At 39.1% G+C, this 21511-nt stretch overlaps 1 protein-coding gene across 1 annotated transcript in view; it reads left to right on the forward strand.

The window, feature by feature from the left end:
* The window catches only part of C7 (complement C7), an 80023-nt gene that overhangs the window by 16005 nt on the left and 42507 nt on the right, over positions 1 to 21511 (forward strand). Inside the window, exons 3-7 of the mRNA XM_075543012.1 lie at positions 796 to 871; positions 3553 to 3694; positions 6259 to 6406; positions 8190 to 8328; positions 21182 to 21352. Coding sequence (XP_075399127.1) covers positions 796 to 871; positions 3553 to 3694; positions 6259 to 6406; positions 8190 to 8328; positions 21182 to 21352 — 676 coding nt within the window. The remainder of the gene's footprint in view (positions 1 to 795; positions 872 to 3552; positions 3695 to 6258; positions 6407 to 8189; positions 8329 to 21181; positions 21353 to 21511) is intronic.

Below are 21511 nucleotides of genomic sequence, written 5' to 3' on the forward strand. Positions count from 1 at the left end.
AGCCATGCTACATACATCATGCTTCAAGACAAAATTTTATTTATTTGTCATTAGAAATAAATATTTCACAATATATAATTACATATTGTTTTTGTGATTAATCACTATGCTTTAATTATGTTCAATTTGGAACAATGAAAATACATCCTGCATGTCAGATATTTACATTATGGTTCATAAGAGTAGCAAAATTACAATGATGAAGTAGCAATGAAAATAATTTAATGGTTGGGGGTCACCACCACGTGAGGAACTGTATGAAGGGGTCGCGGCATGAGGAAGGTTGAGAACCATTGTGTTAGGGCCTTTCCCTAACTAACAAGTTTATGGATATCTCTTCAATGCATTATTCAGAAAACCTTCAAAATCCTTATATCTTCCTCCTATAAGTTTTCACATTTCTGCTCTACTCCTTTGCTTCTTCTACCTCCTGAACATTTCCTATTATACATGATGCTATTGTGAAATATATTGTTACTTATATTATGATGACTTATCTATACATCTGTATCCTTCTCCTCCCCCTCCATCCATAGTAAATGGCCTATCTCCTTTTTCATATCTACAACCCTAGTGTGTCTCTAAGTAGACTGGCACGTTATTAATTAATATTGACTGAATTAATTGATCTTTAATAAATGAGTATTTTCTTCTAGTTTTACACATCCTAGGATACTTGAAAATGTATTTGAAAAATAATTGAGTGGGTATGTCATTGCATTTTGACTCTTCTTTTTGTGCCTTTTCTCTTACTTTTTTACCTGTTTTACGATGGACAATTTGACCCTATGACAGTGCCTCCTCTCCAGTCAATTGCCAGTGGGGTTCCTATGCCCCTTGGTCAGAATGCAATGGCTGTACCAAGACACAGGTAGGACCTTGAAAAATCTTTATATTTGATTGTTTATGTGCAGAATAAGCATAGAAAGGGTCAAAATGGTATTGGCTTTGAATGATAATTTATTTTTCTTTTAAAATTATGTTGGTAACTTTGAAGGGAGAAAATATGATTTGTTTAATAAATAATATTAAAATATAGTAATTTTTCAATTTTAATTCTTCTGGAAAACTTTGGAAACTGTTACCTTTGACCTAGAAATGTACATAGGATAAAAATGAATGTCAACTTGCTAGCTCTACCTAATAAAGAAATAGGAATGGCATGAAATGAAATCTGGTAATTAAAAATCCTTTTAATATTAGCTATGTTCAAGTTTTCATTTCATTTGAAACAAAAACTAATCAGTAGCTGCTTAAGCAGGATGCATTACTTCACAAATAATGAGTGACCATGGATATTTAAACATTTTTAATCTGAGGAAGTTTAGATCCCATATAGTATGAAAAAAATCAAACTTAACTAGGGTAATTTTGAAATGTCTATCTTAAAATTATATATAAAATTGCTTACTGTAGAATATACCAAAAAGCATAAAGAAAGGAAAATCAACTCATAATTCCACCATCTAGTAAAAATAGTAATTTAGCATATATTCTTTTAGTTTATTTTCTGTTTATGGTGTCTAGAAGCAGGATTTTTTCCCATAGTTCTATATCCTATAATTTTATTCTAACAACTAATAATTGGCATGAGTTTTGAGTTATACAATACTCTATTATATGATAGAAGAAATTTATTTATATTCCTATTGTTCAGTATTTTAAATTGGTTTCATTGAAAATTTAATGAATATTTTTTATATACACATCTGCTCATTTAAAGTGGTTTAATTCAGATAGAAATGTGGATTTAAAATGATTAAAATAACAGAACCATGTTATAGAAGGTCATTTCTATTTTGAAACATCATAATCAGAATTTTCATCAAACATTTATTTAATATCTCTATGGGTAGTGTTCACAAAGAAAGTCACACAAATGCAGAACTTGGCTTCTAGCAAATGTAATAGATGACAGCTCTGATTACAGGCAACTCGGAATCACAAAGCAAATGTCAAGCCCACATCAAACACGCGGAAACTTTTATAATTGAAAAGCAAGAGAAAACTTTAGCTACACATAGAATATGCTTTCCATTTTAAATATTTTGAATGGAAAGTTCATCATAAAGGTACATATCCAGGAGTATGAAATGAAATCGTTATGCCCAAGCAGACGAGTGAAAATGATAAACGGCATGAGAAGAGAATTTGTCAGGTGGGAACAGAACTGCTGCGAGTGTACCGCCATCAAGGGAATTGGAAATATAGAAAGAGAAAACATTACTTATACAAGCAACACAATCTGTCTTATTAGGACATTGATAGATCAGACAAGGATAAATTAATAAGTTACATGAGAGATGCTTACATCAATCAAAACTGTGCTGGGCGCTGGGCTCCATTGCTCATGCATTTCTTCACGGTTTCTCTGCTGACCCACAATGAAAGGCATCGGATCTAGGCTCCAGACTCCTGGTGCAAACCAAGAGTCTCCTTCCATTACGGGGATGGGATCCCTTGCCTCCATTTATGCTGGAAGAATGCATTCCATATGGACTTGCATATCTACCTTCCCTTTGACTTGCACTCCAGGTTTAAATCCTCTGAAATCTCAGTCTCGGTTCATCTGTGTGAGGGAGTGAGAGGTGAGGATGGCCTGAGGCCTAAGAGATGCTCCTCTGATTACAGTGGGGTGTGTGTGTATGCGTGCGCACATTCGGAAGCTTTCCCTCTTTTTAATTAAATGTTTGATGTATGCCTTCATACTGAATAAGAATTAAATGGATTTTAGTTGTTTCTCATTTTGTCTGATAATGTTCTCAATTTTCCAATACCTTTCCCCTGTCAGAAGCTTGCTTGTGTGCTTGTTTATTGATGTAACCTTTTTGTTGTGAATTAGGAGGTAGCATGACAGGCTTGTTTTTGAAACATTATCCATTTAATATTTTAGGGTGGGGGTGTGTGGGTGTGTTTAAAATAATCCTCTTCAGAGGTCAGTGTTTTCAATTGTCTGGTAAAATTCCATTATAGATGTAGCTTCACCTTTGGACTATTTGGAGGTGTGTTTTAAAAAAAATATAAATTCAATATTAGCATATTTCATATGAAGACTCTTTCTTTTCTTGCCTGCCTTAAAAAATTCAGCTCAAATCAAATGCCATCTTATGTCTAAAGATTTTCTTGACTCCACTTCATTTCTAGCCTACTTCCCAGGACCTGCACATCCTCTAATAGAATTTATTTTACCTTTCTAATGAACTCTTGACACACAGTTTTGGAAAAAATATTAACCATTCTATAAAAATATTAATTTTTCTATATTGGAATCTTATTTGCCTCTCTGTCTATAACCTGACTCTTTTAGCTCATATTCTTAGATTCTCTCTCTTTTTGTATTCAATCTTGAAGGTAAATATCTAACTGAGAATGCTCTGTAAATACCTAAATGTCACTGAATTCAAGGACAAGTAAGTCTGTGGGTTCAATGATTTTGGGGGTTTTATTTCTAAAGAGCACAAGAATGGTTCCCGAACATCATCTCTCCAATTGCATCAGTTTATCTTTGATAAAGGAAACTTGGACTATCTGAAAGCACTGTTTTATGTTTAGACTCGCAGGCAGTCAATTGCTGTTTATGGTCAGTATGGGGGCCAACCTTGCGTCGGAAGTGCCTTTGAAACACAAACCTGTGAGCCCACACGAGGCTGCCCGACAGAAGAGGGATGTGGAGAGCGCTTCAGGTGTTTTTCAGGTAACTTGTCCCCACAACCTCTGGACACAGACTGTACATAAATTCAGATATTAGTTGATACCTTGGTCAATATATAACTCACCGCTATTTAGTCAATTCAGAGTGATAGCGACTGTACATACTTGTTGAATATTAGAAGTTATATTGGTCTATAAATCACCCCCCTGCATCATCAGTGTTTTTGTTGGTGTCTTGATCATACACACAGCCATGAGATGCAGGTGGGCACTCCCTGCTATCTTTTAAAGGAAGCCACGGTTATTGACAGACATTTTCTAACATCACATTTTTGGTAAATATGTAAAGTAAGGCTGGCATTAACACCGAGAATAGACAAAAGCAATTTTACTGCCCAAATTATGCTTACAAGAAAAGAAAAACCCATCAGCTCATCAAGGAGCTCCACAGGTAATTTCTATCTCTGTTGTGTGTAAAATGTCATCTTGCTCTGGATATTATTTAATCTATCATCTGTAGCATTTATGTTTTCAGATGGGCTAAACGAATTTGAACAAATACTGATTAACTTTGTCATGTTTCAGAGATAGTGATGAGAATAGTGAATCCAGAAATGAAATACATAGTTATCTCACATATATTATAGTCTTCTGGGAAGAATTGTGCATAAATCACCTCCATGTTGGAACTTCTCAATAATATCTGTTAAGGCGGAGCTGCACAGTAAAGATACTTCATCAATGTAAAATGACTGACATCCGGTCCAGGCTTCAACTAACGTCATCTTGCCTTCTCTGCCTTAACAAACACCTGTCTGCTTCTTACCTCTGTGTGTAACTGTGGGGATTTCCCCCCTCCTTCTTTGTGTTTTATGCTACACTTTTCCCATATGTGTTCTCCCCCAGAGAGGCTTGCGACCCAAACTGTGATCTGAAATCCCTTTTTGCAGGATGATCTCAAGAGAGTTATTTCAAACCTATCTTGCTTACCAGGTTGAAAACAATGCAGCTAAATTCACATGAAATGCCCGCGCTACACATCACAGAAAACCTACCAGGAGGGCTTCAAAAAGTTCATAGAAAAATGAAATTCAAAGATAATGGAATTTTTCCTTGAAATTTTTGAAGATGGTTAATCAACACCTAGCAAACAGTGTCCTATGACAGGTCCGTGTCCTTTTGTAATGATCTTTTAGCCAATCAATTCATTCCTATACAATCAATAATATTAATAATCACACTGCTTTTCCCCGCCTTAAACTGACCTCAGTCATTGTAAGCCAATAAGAATATTATGTTATTAGCTCTTGTTCTAACTATCTGGATTTATGCCTGTATGTTTGCACCTCCTTGCAGCATTTTGCACTGAAAAATATCTCCCCAGAAACCACTGTGCTGATGTCCTCAATAAAATGTCTTACTTTTATTTGACACGCTCAAACTCCAAATTGCTTTCAAACCTCAATCTGAGGATGCCTCCTGTGGGAAGCCTTCCCTCAAGCCCCACTTGAACGGATAATTCACATCTCACTTCTCCAGGCGCCTTCTGTACCTTCCACCATCCTGTCATCCAGACTGTCTGTTGTCCTGGATGTCTTATTGGCAGATCGTGAGCTCCTTGATGACACAGATGGTAGTTGGTTGGCTAGTTGTTTATTTGTTGCATCTGGAGTTCCTAGTGCACAGTAACGCCCCACTAATGTCTACTGCATGAGACAGAGTGACAGTGCAGTGGGCTGCATGCTGTGGTAGTTGTGTACAGAGCACATTACAAAGACACAAGAAGAACACCCTCCTTAGTCTGTGGGGGAGGGGTGGTTACTGTGAGGAGATCATGTTTAATTGGATTCTTGGGGACAAATAGCAGATAGCGAGAGAAAACCTTTCTATGAGAGAGAACTATACATGCAGATTACTGGGGGAGAACAGAAAGCACACTAGTGTCCACTATCTAAAGATATTAGAAAAATGGCTGGAGAGGTTGCTTGGGAGGTAAATTGTCCAGTGTCCTTCTGTGCTTTCTTGGGCCCCGGAATTTATGTATAACAAAATTCAAAATTCTGTAATTCATGATGCTGAATTACAGTAGGGTATGTCTTTCCATATTACCCCGTTCCATTGTAAAGTATATGAAAAGCTTGGCGGGGACCACATTTATTGTGTTCCCTCCCCCGCCCCTCTCTGACAGGCAGAAGAATGTCTTACATAGAGTAGGCAATAAAGAATGTTGAGTTTTATCATGGTGGCCCAGTTCTCAAGTTGATAAACCTAAATCACCAAGAAAATAGTGTTTTGGTGTCTCAGAGATTACAGAAAGGAATGGGAAATTGAAGAGCAGAGATCAATCTGCCTTCCCAGTAGGTGGCATCGCATGATTTCAGAGGATTCTGAAATGCTGCTTGGTTATGGTGCAGAAAGAGGCATCTGGAATTAAGGTTCTATTTGTGGCCGGCCAGGGTCAGGATCGATTTGGTGTGCTGCCACGCCCAGACACCCTGAGGATTTGCCTCAAGCTCATCCGACTCCCAGAGAAGGATGAAGGGCTGGAGAGGAGCCTGCTTCATCCAGTAGTTTCTTTACTTCCCTGTCGTCCTTTCTTGCTCGCAGGTCAGTGCATCAGCAGATCTTTGGTTTGCAACGGGGATGCTGACTGCGAGGAGGATAGCTCTGATGAAGACAAATGCGAAGGCTCAGAAAGCAGGACTGCCTGTGACATTGATAAACCTCCTCCAAACGTAGAACTGACCGGAAACGGGTAAAGCACCGGACAATTCCACGCACGCCCTACAATATATGATAGTCTTTCATTTTTGATTTGTTTTATTTTTTGGCATGGGTAAATGTAAGAGCGAGTCACTTTATAGCCAAGACGTGTCTGCCTCAGAGTTCTTTGTCACATGCTGCAATAAGCAGTTTTATGGACAGAGTTTACATACCGTACGATTCAATGGTTTGCATATATTAAAAGAGAAAGTGCCATCATCCCCACTATAAATTATAGAACATTGTCTACCGTCGTCCCCTTTTCTGACTGAACCTCATCTGTCAAAACCCTAAGGAAATCTTAATTTAATTGCTGTCTCTATAGATTTACCTAGCTTGGAATGGAAATATTTTTTGTAACATGTGGCAAAATGTACACATGTAAACACACACACATAAGGTGGAGAGTGACGGATTTTAGCCCTGAGAATCCCACCCCCTTGGTTCTAGGAAAACTTGGACGATTGGTCCCTCTGGAGATTGGCAGAGCACCAGTTTACTAGCGATGCTGTAATAGTAAGAGCACACGTTTAGGAGGCTCCAAGTCTGAGTTCAGGGCCCTGCCTACTGGAGAAGGTTCACTCTCTTATGTCTTGTTTCAGCTTCTGGAACACTGGGGCTCCTCGGTTACTAGGTGATCTTTGTCTGCTCCTGAGTCTAACTTGTTTTCGATAATTCAAAAGGAATTAGGTCTAGGGCATACCCTGAGCTAACAGAGCACCATTAACCACATAGGAAAGCCCACTCCCAAACGGGATCATGTCACATGCATACCGCTTACCAGCGCATCCGTTCTGATGCATAGCAACCCTATCGGTCAGGTTAGAAGTCTCCTTAGGGTTTCCGAGGCTGTAAACTTGTACAGGAGCAGAAAGCCACATCTTTCTTCCAGGCAGTGTCTGGTGGGTTTGAATTGTCCTCCTCGTGGTCACCAGCTCAATTCATAGCCCACTGAGCCACAAGGGCTCCTTTGCACAATTAGGAGCTTCAGGATTTCAATACACATTTTAAACACAATCAAGCCATAAGAGGAGGGTGAAGGGAGAGGAATGATTCACTGGTGTAGGGCCATTGATTAATGCAATAAAGAGAAGGAAGAGAGAAGAGAAAGCAAGGGGTAAAAACAAACGAAGAGACAAATGGTTTGTTGTAATAGACAGAATGACAAGTAATTAACCAACCAGCTGGGAACTTTCATTTCCAAGAGAAATTGGGAGAATCCTGTGTTTGTCTTTTCAAAAATATTTCTGAGTAACAATTAAAGGTCATCGGACCCAAGTAAAGTTTCCAAGAGTATGAAAGAATTGGGTTTAAAGCAACGAGTAGTTACCGGTTAAAAAACAATATCTTAAAATTTATGAATAGAGAAACAAGATAAAGTTACTCTAAGAATATAATATTCAGCATGCTAAGAAGCAATGGGTTGAAATTCACTGTAGGTAGCTTTTTCTCCTGAGTAGCTTTAATTGTATGATTGTATCTGTAGATTCAGTTCAAAACCAGCTGTTGCCATGGATACGAGAGTGTGTACTTCCTAAATAAACACATTCTTAGGCTGAAAGCATGCTGGATTTCCCAGGATTTGGTACTAGCTATTATCCCAAGCAGAGGAAATGTATTAGTGTGTGTTAGGAGGCTGTTTTCTTTATTCTAGCTCTCTCCAATCAAGTGCTCAACTGTAATAAATTTCAATAATTTCTAGAGTTCCCTAAAGATGCTTTTTACGATAAGTACATCTTTTGTTTTTTAACTGTCTTTTCTTCCTCTTCTTCAAGGTACAATACACTCACTGGCCAGTTTAGGGGCAGAGTAATCAACACTAAAAGTTTTGGTGGTCAGTGCAGAAAGGTGTTTAGTGGAGACAAAAAAGATTACTACAGGCTGAGTGGAAATGTCCTCTCCTACACATTCCAGGTAATTAATTAAATTAATTTTGAATTTGTTAATCATTGTCATAAACTACTGCTTATATGATGTTGATTTTAGGATATTTGCTGAGAATTTACTTGTAGTGTAGTATGCAGTCAATAAAAATAGCTTTCAGTGTTCCATGTGGGCTTAAAAAGAGTAGGTATTCTTTAACTTGGGTATAACTTGGGTACTGAGCAGTGACGAAAATTACATCACTTTTAGATGAAATAGGAGGGGACTTCAAAAAGTTCATGGAAAAAGGGAATTGAAAGATAATGGAACTTTTCCATGAAAATTTTGAAGCGCCTGTGTGTTTATGCTTTTGAGAAAAATTCTGTGATCCATGGGGGTCCAGGAATGTATAGCATGTCCTTGAATGGATGCTAAAACTCAAGTCCTGGCCATGACTGCTTATGATGATTCTTTTAGGATGATCCCAGAGCCAGTCCATTAAAAATGATTTTATTTTGAAATTATGTAATAGTTCATATATGAAAATCTGTGTGGATAAATATATATAGTTAGAAAAACTACTGTGGTGTGTGAAAGGTCCCTGGATGGGACTGATGGTTTGTGCTTGGCTGTTAACTTCAAGGTTGGTGGTTTGAACCCCCCCAGAGTGCTGTGAAAGAAACAGTTGATGACTTGCTTCCATTGAAAGTGCAGCTAGGAAACCACACAGAGCAGTGCTTTATCACACACGGAGTCACCATGAGTTTGAATGGACTCAATGACAACAGACAACAACAACAAATATATATGGGGTGAGATGTTGGCCATATCAGCACACGCACAATTAAGTGAAATTATTCATGCTCATCATTTAATGTAATCATTCATGATCTATTTCCAATATTTTTCATTTCTCTTAATACAAATTCAATATTTGTCAAGTAATTTTTCTCTTCCCCTCCAGCAACTCTGGATCTACTAATGAACTTTGGTCTCTTTACACTGGCATATTCTAGAATGCTTCATGAAAAAAGTTTTCCTTTTTAAATTTAGGGGTTATTTTCTTTCTTTTTTAATAAATAATTTTATTGGGGTCTCTTACATATATTATACCAAACCATACATCCATTATCTCAAGCAGACATGTACAATTATGGCATCAATAATTTCTAAACATTATCATTCTTTTTGAGCCCTTTGATATTAGCTTCTCATTTTTTGTCCCTCCTTCCCCCATCCTGCCCCCTCCCCCCCACCAACCCTTATTGTATAATGTATTGTTATTATTACTTATAAATATCTTCCACCGCCCATTCTATCCCTTTACCTACTATCCTGGGATTCTTCCCCTGAGGGTGTTTATTCTGCAGTCATTGTTATCCATCCCCCTTCCCTTCCTTTGTCCCCCTTCCCTTATCTGCCTGAAATTGTTGTTCCCATTACTGTTTATGAGGGAGTTTGTCTTTTCTGAATTCTGTATATTGAAATCTCTCATTTGTGCCACTGTCTGTACACTGGTCTAGTGGGAGTTGTGACATTGGCTTAAGATCATAATAGTGGGGGGCAGGAGTATTGAAGAACGAGAGGAATGCTGTGTGTTTTGCCAGTGCTAAACCACCCTTGAGAGGATGCATTGTTCCCCTGTCTGTGACCTTGTGTGTGCCCTTCTCCCTGCTTCTCCTCCGGCAAGATCCCCAGCCCCCAACCGTCAGACCCATTGTTTCCTCCTTGGGCTTGCTTCTCATGCCTATCTTATAAAGATAGACAAAATGGAATCAATGAAGACAAAACACCAACCAACCGAGCAACAAGCGAACAACAACAACAACAAAGAGAGAAAGAAGAAAACTAACACCCCCCCCCAAAAAAAAAATCAAACTATAGTTTCTGGTCAGTCTGCTGACCTTTTGACTCTCTCCCCACTGATTCGGCAGGGCTCCTGGTACTGCCCCTCTGAGTCTAAAATCAATTTTGGGGAGTCCTCCAGGATGCCGTGACTTTGCTCCCATTGTTGTTCTGTTATGTTGCACTGTGTTCTGCGGGAGGCGGGGCACAGACGAGGCTCACTTTAGGTGCCGTGTCCTCTGTAGTGTGATGCTCTCCTCTGGTGACATCATGTCTCAAGCTGCTGTCCGCCCTGCAGTTCTCTCTGTGCCGCAGCTGCTCTGAGCAGGGACCTCGTCCTCAGGACTTGGTGGGCCAGAATGGGGTCTAGTCCCTCACTTCCTTTCTTTCTTTGTTTGCTCTCATGGGGTGAGGGGGATGCCGGGAAGATGTTTCATGAATAAGAATAAAATAAAATATCTATATATTCAAGTTTATCCTGAAGAAAAATAGAATATTTCATGCATTCTCTTTTTAATCCTCCTTCATTTTCCATGGGGAAAGATGGGGCTTTCTACTACTGTCAAGAGTTACAATCTCCGAAGCTCACAGGGACAGTTCTACCCTGTCCTGTAGGGTCGCTGTGAGTCAGCATTGACTTGATGACAGTGAGTTGGTTTTTGTTTTTTTTTTCATTTTCCAGGCAACCACTTTCTCATCAAAGTTTGTTTGAATCATTTTCTTTTGTGTTTTTTAAATATAGGTTTATTTACTGTCTTTGTCTATGAATAAAACTTTTTTTGTTTTATATATATGTGTGTGTGTCTATATAAATCTATAAAACCACACAATGTACAGTCTTTTATGATTTGCTTATTTTCACTCAAAATTATGGTGTTGAGATTTATTCATGTTGATCCAGGAGGTATTTTTATTTCAGTACAGTGTACCTTTGTATAAATATTTTATCCACCTGACTTTTTTGAGCAGTTGGTTTGTTTTCAGATTTTTCTTATGAAAATCCCTTGAACATTTTGTATGCATGAGTCCCAATGTAGATGGACTAGAGAGTTTCTTGAGGGTATGTGCCTAAATCTGTAATTGCTGATTTATAGATTATGTATAGGTTCAACTTTGATCTGTAAAGTTACCAAAGGAGTTTCACTGTTCTATCCCTCACTGCTATCATGCCAACACTGGTCTTGTCTAATTTGTTAATTTTGCTTCCAGCCTCACTGTCTCCTTCAGCTCCAAGCCTTTACTTTTGCATGCTGTTTCCAGCACACCCATCCTGCAATAAAATGCACCCCGTTCCTCAATTCCTGCACACAATCTACCATGTAATACAGTTATGGGTTTAGGGAACTTTCCTGCTGATTCAGAGACAAGATAGAGGAGAGACTTTCTACAGTGGTAGTGCAAAAACACATTCAAGCAAAACAGTTAGCAACTTGATCTTGAAAAGTTAAAAAGTATTTTGGCAACTTAGATCTTAAAATGTTCTTTCACAGCTTTGATCAAACAAAAGAAGTCTGTTCTCATTCTGGTTCAGTCTGTTTTTGCTTCCTTTCCTTAGTTTTTGTCTCTCCCACTTTCCCTTTTTTTCTTTAGAACTCCAAAAACATCTGGCTTGGCTCTCTTTATCTACTACTCCCAAGTATGTAAACCAAGCTACTTGGCACGTTGAGACAAAACAGCCTATCGTTTACCAAGATTAATCCCGGCCAGAATACAGTTTTAAAAGAACAAAAAAACAAACAACCTTTTAGTGTTAACTGAGAGAAAACTCACAGAGCAGATAGTCAATTTTACATCCAACAATTCACACACATTTTATTTCATTTCATCCATTGCAATCTCCTCAATGTAACATCATATCCCACATCCTTCTTATGTTTCCTGTTTCCATTCCATTTTATTTAGCTCTCTGAACTATGTCCTTGGGTAAATGTGTCCATTTTGATATTAAATTGTTTATTACTGGGCACACCTTCCGAGTGTTACTGTTTCCTTTATAGATCTGTTCGTGGGTCGATTGAAATTTGAGCCCCCCAGTGAGCTCGGTGATGGACACGAAGGGCCATCATCTCAAGAGTTCTACTAGTCTTTATCCTATCAACAAGCCCTGGTTGCTTTGATTATTTTGAAATTTGGTTGATCCTTTCACTTTACCCAGGACTTTCCAATGTGACCCTTTCAGAGCAGTTGCTTGTGGTATTGGGGCACCCTGTAATTCTTCTGGTCTTAGGGTCACAGGACCTGATGTTCTTTTGAGTGGTCTTTGGGTTCACTGAACCAGTTGTTTCCATGCGTCTTTGATTTCCAAGACTTTCCGTCCTCCATTGAGGGAAAGACCAATAGCTGCCTTCGATGGTTGATCACAAGCTTTTAAGACCTTTGAAGACACCTGAGGATATAAAAAATGATCTTTATGAATTATGTTATGACAATTGATGTTGGAGGCCCCCAAAGCTTTAGTCCTGACCCTCCAGGCCCAGTGACTCATTCCCTCAAGGGGTTTGGCTACATCTAAGATGTTTTAATAACTTAATACCCCTACATGCTCCACCACATTCATGGATATATTTGCTGCAAAGGTAAATATCTGGGTGAAAATATCCTCTGTCAAACCTGCACATATTAGTAGGTATCCCGGAAAGAAGTTTTGATTATAAATAGCAAAATCACCATCTTTCAATTAATAACAGAATAAGTTATATATTCAAGAGTTGTTGAAGCATAAAAGTTGAAAATGATCTGGAAATGTAAGTGCCTACTTTTGGCGTCTGCACCATCTCAGGAAATCTATATAAATTTAAGGCTTGGAAGTGAAATAATTTTTTGCTTTTTTAGATGTGTGAAAACAGGCTCAGGGGACTTACACTGATTTGCTCTGAGTCACCACATTAGTCATGCTGCTTGCACAGAGGCCTGGTGGAAGAGTGGTTAGAGTCTTGTCACTAACAGAAAGGTTGGTGTTCTTGGGAGCACAGTGTGGTCAACCACTTCTGTAAATTGTTACAGCCTTTCGAACCTTATGGGGGCACTTCTCTTCTGTCCTAGAGCGTCTTGATAAATCAGAACTGACTTGGCATCACTGGGCTGGGTTATTTTGGCTTTAAAGCTTACACAAGGAATCTGGTGCTACGATGGTTTGGTGCTACAATGGTTAAGTGCTCCAATCAGAGCAGAAATGGTGGTGGTTGTAACTGATCAAGTGACTCCATAGGAGCAAGACCTGGGAATCTCCTGTGGTGAAGATGACGTGTCAAGGAAACCTTCTGTTGCAGGTCTGCTTTACCACACGGGGGCACCACACGTCAGAACTGACCTAACTAGTCAACAACAGAGCTTACAGGCATGTCTGCCAAATTCGAAAATATGTCATTGCTGTACTACATTTTACTCTCGCATTGTGTTGCATTCTTTTCCCCTTTCAACTCAGTTCCAAATGGGAACCAATTTGTACGGTGATTTTGACCTTCGTTCAAACGGAGCATATGTGATAGGCACATAGGTCCAGAGAATTTTCCATTCCATTTCTACGTGATGTTGCTAACTTTTTCATAATTTTGTTTACATTTTATTAGGGGCTCATACAACTCTTACCACAATCCATACATATACATGCATCAATTGTATAAAGCACATCTGTACATTCTTTGCCCTAATCATTCTCAAAGCATTTGCTCTCCACTTAAGCCCTTTGCATCAGGTCCTCTTTTTTTCCCCCTCCCTCCCCGCTCCCCCTTCCCTCATGAGCCCTTGATAATTTATAGATTGTTATTTTGTTGTATCTTGCCCTATCCGGAGTCTCCCTTCCCCCGCTTCTCTGCCATCCATCTTTAATAATTTTAAGAGGAGGAATTTCATGTGTATTTCTTGGTTAAATTTAGAAAGTTACTAAGCAGTGAAAATAATAAAGGAAGAGAATTTCTGTTTTGGAAAGTTGACAGGCTGTAAGTCTGCAGCTTCTAAAGAAGAGGGTTAATTTAGTAACAGCGTGATCCCGACATTCATTTTCCTCAGCATGGCTTGAATTTTGGATTGACATCTGGAATACTTTCCAAGCACTGACTTCAAAGATGTTTGCCAGAAGTAGAAATTAGAGTCTGTTACTAAGTGAAGAACAGAGATGTTTTGAGGCTTGTGCTTAAGGGAATTGAGGTGGAAGCAACAGTCAGGTGAGTCAACTCTGAGGTGTTCAACCCTCCTGTGGCTGCTCAGGCAATGAGCAATTTTGGTGATTCAAATATATTGACCCTGGGCCCAGTGGCTTTCACAGAGTATCAATCGAGAGCAGAATGCAGCCTTTTATTAGGAGGTTGGTATTGTGTTGGTATTGTGTTCGCTTGCTGCAACTTTTTACTCATTGCTGCTGAGTTGATCCGTCTCATGGTGAGTCACCTGGCAGGACAGAGGACAATCATGGCCCCCAGGGAACTTCCAAAGCTGGAATCTTTTAAAAAAATTATTTTATTAGGGGCTCATGCAACTCTTATCACAATCCATACATCCATCCATTGTGTAAAGCACATTTGTACATTCATTGCCCTCATCATTCTCAAAACATTTGCTCTCCACGTAAGCTCCTGGCATCAACTCCTCACTTTTTCCCCCCACTCCCCACTCGCCCTTCCCTCAATAACCCTTGATAATTTATAAATTATTATTTGGTCATATCTTGCCCTGTCGGACGTCTCCCTTCATCTACTTTTCTGTTGTCCATCCCCCAGGGAGGAGGTCACATGTAGATCCTTGTAATCGGTTCCCCCTTTCCAACCCACCCTCCCACTACCCTCCCAGTATCGCCACTCTCACCACTGGTCCTGAAGGGATCATCCACCTTGGATTCCCTGTGTTTCCAGTTCCTATCTGTACCAGTGCACATCCTCTGGTCTAGCCAGACTTGTAAGGCAGAATTGGGATCATGATAGTGAGGGAGGAGGAAGCATTTGGGAACTAGAGGAAAGTTGTATGTTCCATCGTCGCTACATCACACCCTGACTGGCTCGTCTCCTCCCCGAGACCCTTCTGTAATGGGATGTCCAGTGGCCTACAAATGGGCTTTGAACCTCCACTCTGCACTCCCCCTCATTCACTATGCCTGATACCTGATCCCTTCAACATCTCGTGATCGCACAGGCTGGTGTGATGCCTCCATGGGGACTTTGTTGCTTCTGAGCAAGATGGCTGCTTGTAAAGCTGTAATTTTTATGAGAGCACACTGCCACATCTTTCTTCACCAAGTGACTAGTGAGTTCAAACAGTTGACCTTTCGGTGTTTAACCACTATGACACAGGGCTTTTACTACAAATATTAATAAATAAATGTAAATTAATTATTACAACACAGAATCACTCAAAATCTCTTATAATCTGTTTTGGTTAATTTTTTTGTTGTTTTTAGGACTGGTTTCTTGTTGAGTAAGCCATTTTTTTTGAGGTCATGACAGTCTCTATTTATTCTTTGATTTGGGGCATGGAAAGTCTTTGAACAATAAGTGCATTCCTGCTCCTTGGTTGCTTTGGGAAGATGCCCCTTGACTTAGTTCAGCCTGGGAATCTGCTGGAAGACTTGTGTTTAATTTTAGTATATGATGTGATACAGATGGGAATGAGTAAAGAGAAGGGTGGATAACAGAGACAACTTCCTGGACCTTTCTTTTTTAAATCTTAAATGTGTTTCATGATATTTTTTGAAGAGGGATCTCAGATGCATGATGGAGAAATGGCAGAAACATATTCTAACGGCAGTAGTAACTCAGGCTGTTATCGGAGCTCAGCTCTTTCCAATGAGATGAGCACTGGAGACCTGGCAGATTTCTAAATCTACCTTACTAAACTAGGATAATCTAGATAAGAACAAAGGTAAGAACTTAGATGGATTAAATCTTTTATAAACTCAGCATTGTTTTGAGGGCTTTACAGTGATATTTCCCCCCCTCCTGATAACTGAAGCAGGTAGGTTTTTTTTGGTAATCATTTTATTGGGAGTTCGTACAACTCTTTTTTTTTCTTCTTTTGTTTAAAAAATCATTTTATTAGGGGCTCATACAAGTCTTATCACCATCTACACATACATCCATTGTGTCAAGCACATCTGTATATTCAGTGCCCTCATCATAGGAAATAGGCCTTTTCATCTTTGTTTCATAGGTGAGATAAGGCCAAAAGAAATGCCCTCATTTCACCACATTACAGAGGTAGAAGATGACTGACCTAGGGTTTGAGTCTTGGTGTATCCTACTCCAGGAGTCTCTGGGTGGTGCCCATGACTACATGCTTGACTACTAACGGAAAAGATGGCAGATTGACTCCATCTAGTCGGAGGCCTCAGAGGCAAGGTCTGGTGACAGACTTTCAGGGTCACCATCATTGAAAACCTGATGGAATACAGTGCTGCGTAGAGACACATGGATCGCCATGAGTCCTAATAGACTTTATAGCAACTGGTTTAGTCTAATTTCCAGAGTTCTGCTTTGAGCTGTATACTGCATTTCTAGAAGGGGCGGGAGACTAAGAAGGAAGAGAAGAGGGAGGGAAAGTGAGAAAATGAGGTAGAGAAATAGAGAGTGGAAACTGAGAGCAAGAGCTTCCCTGCAAGTGCAAGAAGTCCCTCATGGCTGCATGGCAAAGCATAGGGTGAGAGCAACAAGGAATGAGGCTGCACATTTAAAAGAGAACTTTTTTTTTACATGTATATGACGTTCTTCTTTTTAAAAAAAATAAATCATTTTATTGGGGACTTGTACAACTCTTATTACAATCACATACATCCATTGTGTCAAGCACTTTGTACGTTTGTTTCCCTCATCATTCTTAGAACATTTGCTTTCTACTTGAGCCCCTAGTATTTGGTCCTCATTTTTTCCTCCTCCCTCCCTGCTCCCCCTCTCCCATGAACCCTTGATAATTTATAAATTGTTATTATTTTGTCATATCTTACACTGTCTGACATTTGCCTTCACCCACTTCTCTGCTGTCCATCCCCTATGGAGGAGGTTATATGTAGATCCTTATAATCGGTTCCCCCTTTCTACCCTACCCTCTCTCCACCCTCTTGGTATTGCCATTCTCAGTATTGCCACTGGTCCTGAAGAGATCATCTGTCCTGATTCCCTGCGTTTCCAGTTCCTATCTGTACCAGTGTACATCCTCTGGTCTAGCCAGGTTTGTAAGGTAGAATTTGGATCATGATAGTTGGGGGAGGAAGCATTCAAGAACTAGAGGAAAGTTGAATGTTTCATTATTGCTACACTGCACTCAGAGAGGAATTTTTAGTCAGTTAAGTGGTTTGTCTATAAAAGGCATTGGGAAGAGGAATTCTGTGACACAACTCTGGTTGCTGGCTGGAGAAGGGATTGAAAGATGCTAAGGGAAGAAAAGTGGTTAGAAAGCTGTGGTGACCAGGCCGATGGGAGCTGATAAAGGTTTGAAAAATTGTGTAGAATGATTTATAAGGGGAATGACGGTGAGTGTGATCTCAGGGAAATGAATGGATATCTGACTTGGATGAATTACCAAGAGAAAAACTATTCACTGAGAATTTTTCATTGAGGGGAGATTTGTAGCCAGGAAACAAGTTTAGTGTAAGTAGATATGTGGGTGGTGGGGCCGGGGAACTGAGTGCTCAGAAGAAAAACCTGGGCTGGAAAGAATAGCACATGTTTGGTTATTGAAGTCATAGGGTCGTAGAAAGAATGTAGAAGAGAGGCAGAAAAGGAGTCTTAGAAGATACAACCAGAGAGATAAAAATGAAAATTGTCTGAATGTCATGTTATGAAAGCCAATAGAAATGTTTTTAGGAGAAGAAAATAATCAACTGTGTTACATAATCTGAGAAGATCTACCATTCCATGAAATAAAGGAGTTACTGGTAACCTAAGGGCAAGTCAGATCACTAAAGATGGATGAGTGAATGGGAGATGAGAAGTTAAAGACAATTTGTTGTGGGCGATTCACTGAAAGTAATGAGTTGTGGATGTCAGAAGAGACTCTCAACCTTGCTCTTGATCATAGAGGAGCTAAGGTAAATGGAAGATGTGATAGTCAATGAGATGAACAGAACATTTCAAAGAGCAGTTTGAGAAGACAAAGTAAAATATTCTGATGGAAATGTACAAAGACCCACAGTTAGAAAATTAAAAAAAGCCTCTACTCAAGTACTCCCTCAACACAAGAACACTTTGTTCTAATAATCTAGAATTCTGAGATGCTCACCTTCCTGATCACTGAAGACACTGAAGACAAATGGGTGATCACTGAAGACAAATGGGTGATCACTGAAGACAAATGGGTGCATAAGTAGATGTGGTGAAGAAAGCTGATGGTGCCTGGCTATCAAAAGATACAGTGTCTGGGTCTTAAAGACTTGAAGAACAAGTGGCCATCTAGCTGAGAAGCAATAAAGCCCACATGGAAGAAGCACACCAGCCTGTGTGATCATGAGGTGTTGATGGGATCAGGTATCAGGCATCAAAGACAGAACAAAAAAAATCCTATCAAGGTGAATGAGGGCCAGTGCATAGTGGAGACCCAAAGCCCATCTGTAGAAAATTAGACATCCCCTCGCAGAAAGGTCACAAGGAAGAGACAAACCAAACAGAGCAATACAAACCCAACATACGCAAGGATGTTACTTTGGGAACTAAGATACACCTAACCCAAGTCACAGTATATATTCAGTAGCCTCCTCTGTATGTGAAAGTTAGGCATTGGTTAAGGAATACTGAAGAAAAATCGATGCATTTGAAGTACGGTGCTGGAAGAATATATATACCTGACAAAAGAACAAACAGATCTGACTTGGAAGAAGTATGTCCAGAGTATGGGCAAGGATGGAAAGACTTGGTCTCATGTACTTTAGCCATGTTGTCAGGCGACACTTCCAGAACACATGGAGGAGGATATTATGCTTGTTAAAGAGGAGGGGCATGGAGAAAGAGGAAGGCCCTTGACTAGATGGATCGACATTGGCTGCAACAATGAGCTCAGTCATAAGAACAATTGTGAGGATGGCCTGGGACCAGGCAGAGTTTAGTTCTGTAGTTGTTATGGATCAGAACTGACTTGACAGACTTGATGACACCTAACCAAGAGCAATACCTGTGGTTATAGTCCTATTAAGGAATGAGCATTTTATTATGTTAAAAAGCAGTATGTTAATCTCTTGAGGTATAAGGGATTAAAAGCATAGGAGAGATGGTATAATTTAGAGATCTCTAAGGAACCAGGAAGCAGAGGCTAAAGAGATAAGAACCTCCCTATAGAGGTAACAGAAAGAAAAGTCTTCCCTTATAGCCAGTGTTTGAATTTAGCCTTTTTGCATCTTAAACTGTGAGAAAGTAAATTTCTGTTTGTTAATGTCACCCACTTGTGAGACACCTGTTACAGCAGCACTGGATAAGACAATTTGATGCAGAGGAGAGCTAGTGTTGTACTGACAGATACCCAAATGCAGGTTGTTAGAGAACTTTCTGATACTATGTGCTTCACGCAGTCCAGGTTCTCAGACTCTTATTCATTTCGCCTAGCACACAGATTGAATAAGTATGGTGAGAGGATATAACCCTTATGCTTCTTTCCTGATGTTGAACTGTACAGCATCTCCTTGTTTTGACAAAGGACTGTTTCTTGATCGATGTATAGGAATGGCCATTTCTCACAATTTTATCCGTCGTTTGTTATGATCCACACCATCAAATCCCTTTAAAGAGCCAACACAGAGGCAAACATGTTGCTGCTGTTCTTTGCTTGCAGCCAGGACCCATCTGATACTTGAAACCACATCTCTTTCCAAGTCCTCTTTTGAATTTAACTTGAATTCTGGCAATTCCATGTTGAAGTCCTGCTGCAACCATTGTTGAATTATTGTCAGAAAAATTTCACTTGCATATGCTATTAATGATCATGTACAACAATCCCCATATTCTGTTGGATAACATTTCTTTAATGAGCACAAAATACAGATGTCTTCTTTTGGCTGTCCACTAGTTGTCTTCTAAAGTTTTTGACAAAGGCTAGTAAGTGAATATGATCTTTTGAAACCTCTCTGTTGGATACCAGTTCCTGGAGTTAATGCCTTTGGTGCAGCTTGAATTTATTCCTTTAATACCTTTTTGACCACATGCAACCTCTTGAAATGGTTGAATGTTGACCAGTGCTTTTTGCACCATTCAGTATTTTGCTGCTGCTGTTGTTGTTGTTGCAACCCACAGTGACCCTGTACACAACAGAATGAAAGTCTGCCTGGTCCTGCTCCATCCTCACACCTGACCTACAGTAAATAAGACACATAATGAATGTCTTCGATATTCAATGGATAAATAAACCATACTTGAGTGAGCTCTCACTTCTCAGTCATATGTGACCAATCTCATGTCTGTTTTAAAATTCTTTGGGGAGGTCCTTTTCCCCCTCTACCATCTAAATAAAAAAAAGACAATTTTGGCATTTGTTCAAGTCAAACAGAATTAGAAAATTAAATTCATTTTTAGGTCACATAAAACATTACAAACTGAGTCTGAACAATCTATTGGCTTTCCATGACCTATTTGCATTTCTGATCTCCTATATTAGACGAGAACTGGAGAGTGAAATGCTGGGAATTTCCTGTAATTACAATATTGTTAATTTGCTTGCTGCTGTGTTAAAATGCTGTCATTCAAGGAAAATGACAAACGTCCACATAGAGATGCATTTTATGAACTGTTCAGGATTGCTATTACGGATACCATGTCTCCTGCTTAATGTATAGTAATCATAGACTAAAAATTACTCTTTATCCTTATATCTTTATTATCATACAAGTCTTACTTCAATGAAATGTAAAGTTTTTTCATTATAGATAAGTTATGTGTACTGACAAATTCTACAGAAAGGATTGATTTTCCATATATGGCCCTTCCCATCGCATATGGTGTCCAAGTTAAAGATTTTTTTTTCTCAAGGAGGAGCCTGTTCTTTGGGGGCAGATGGTATAAAGAAACATTCTCATTAAAGGATCTATGGTGAACATTCCCTGAATATTTCCAAAGTCTTATTTTGATTATAGTAAATATTTCAATTTTCTCTACAGGTGAAAGTAAATAATGATTTTAATTATGAATTTTACAACAGCAGTTGGTCTTATGTAAAGCACACATCAACAATACATACATCATCTAAGAGGAAGAGCTTCCTTTTTAGTTCTTCATCATCTAGTTCACACAGTACTGCTTCAAGCAGCCAGGAAGTACACAACAGAAAGGTCAGTATGTAATATCAGTTTGCTTTTCCATATTATCCTGGATTAAGTATCGGTAACTTTAGCATAAATACATTGACCAAGAGGATAGGCTTTCATTTTTTAATTGAGAACGATAGTATACTTTTATCAAGTATATTTCTTTAAAATATACAGCTTTGT

Source organism: Tenrec ecaudatus, chromosome 2 (genome assembly GCF_050624435.1).
Source record: "Tenrec ecaudatus isolate mTenEca1 chromosome 2, mTenEca1.hap1, whole genome shotgun sequence".
Lineage (NCBI taxonomy): Eukaryota > Metazoa > Chordata > Mammalia > Afrosoricida > Tenrecidae > Tenrec > Tenrec ecaudatus.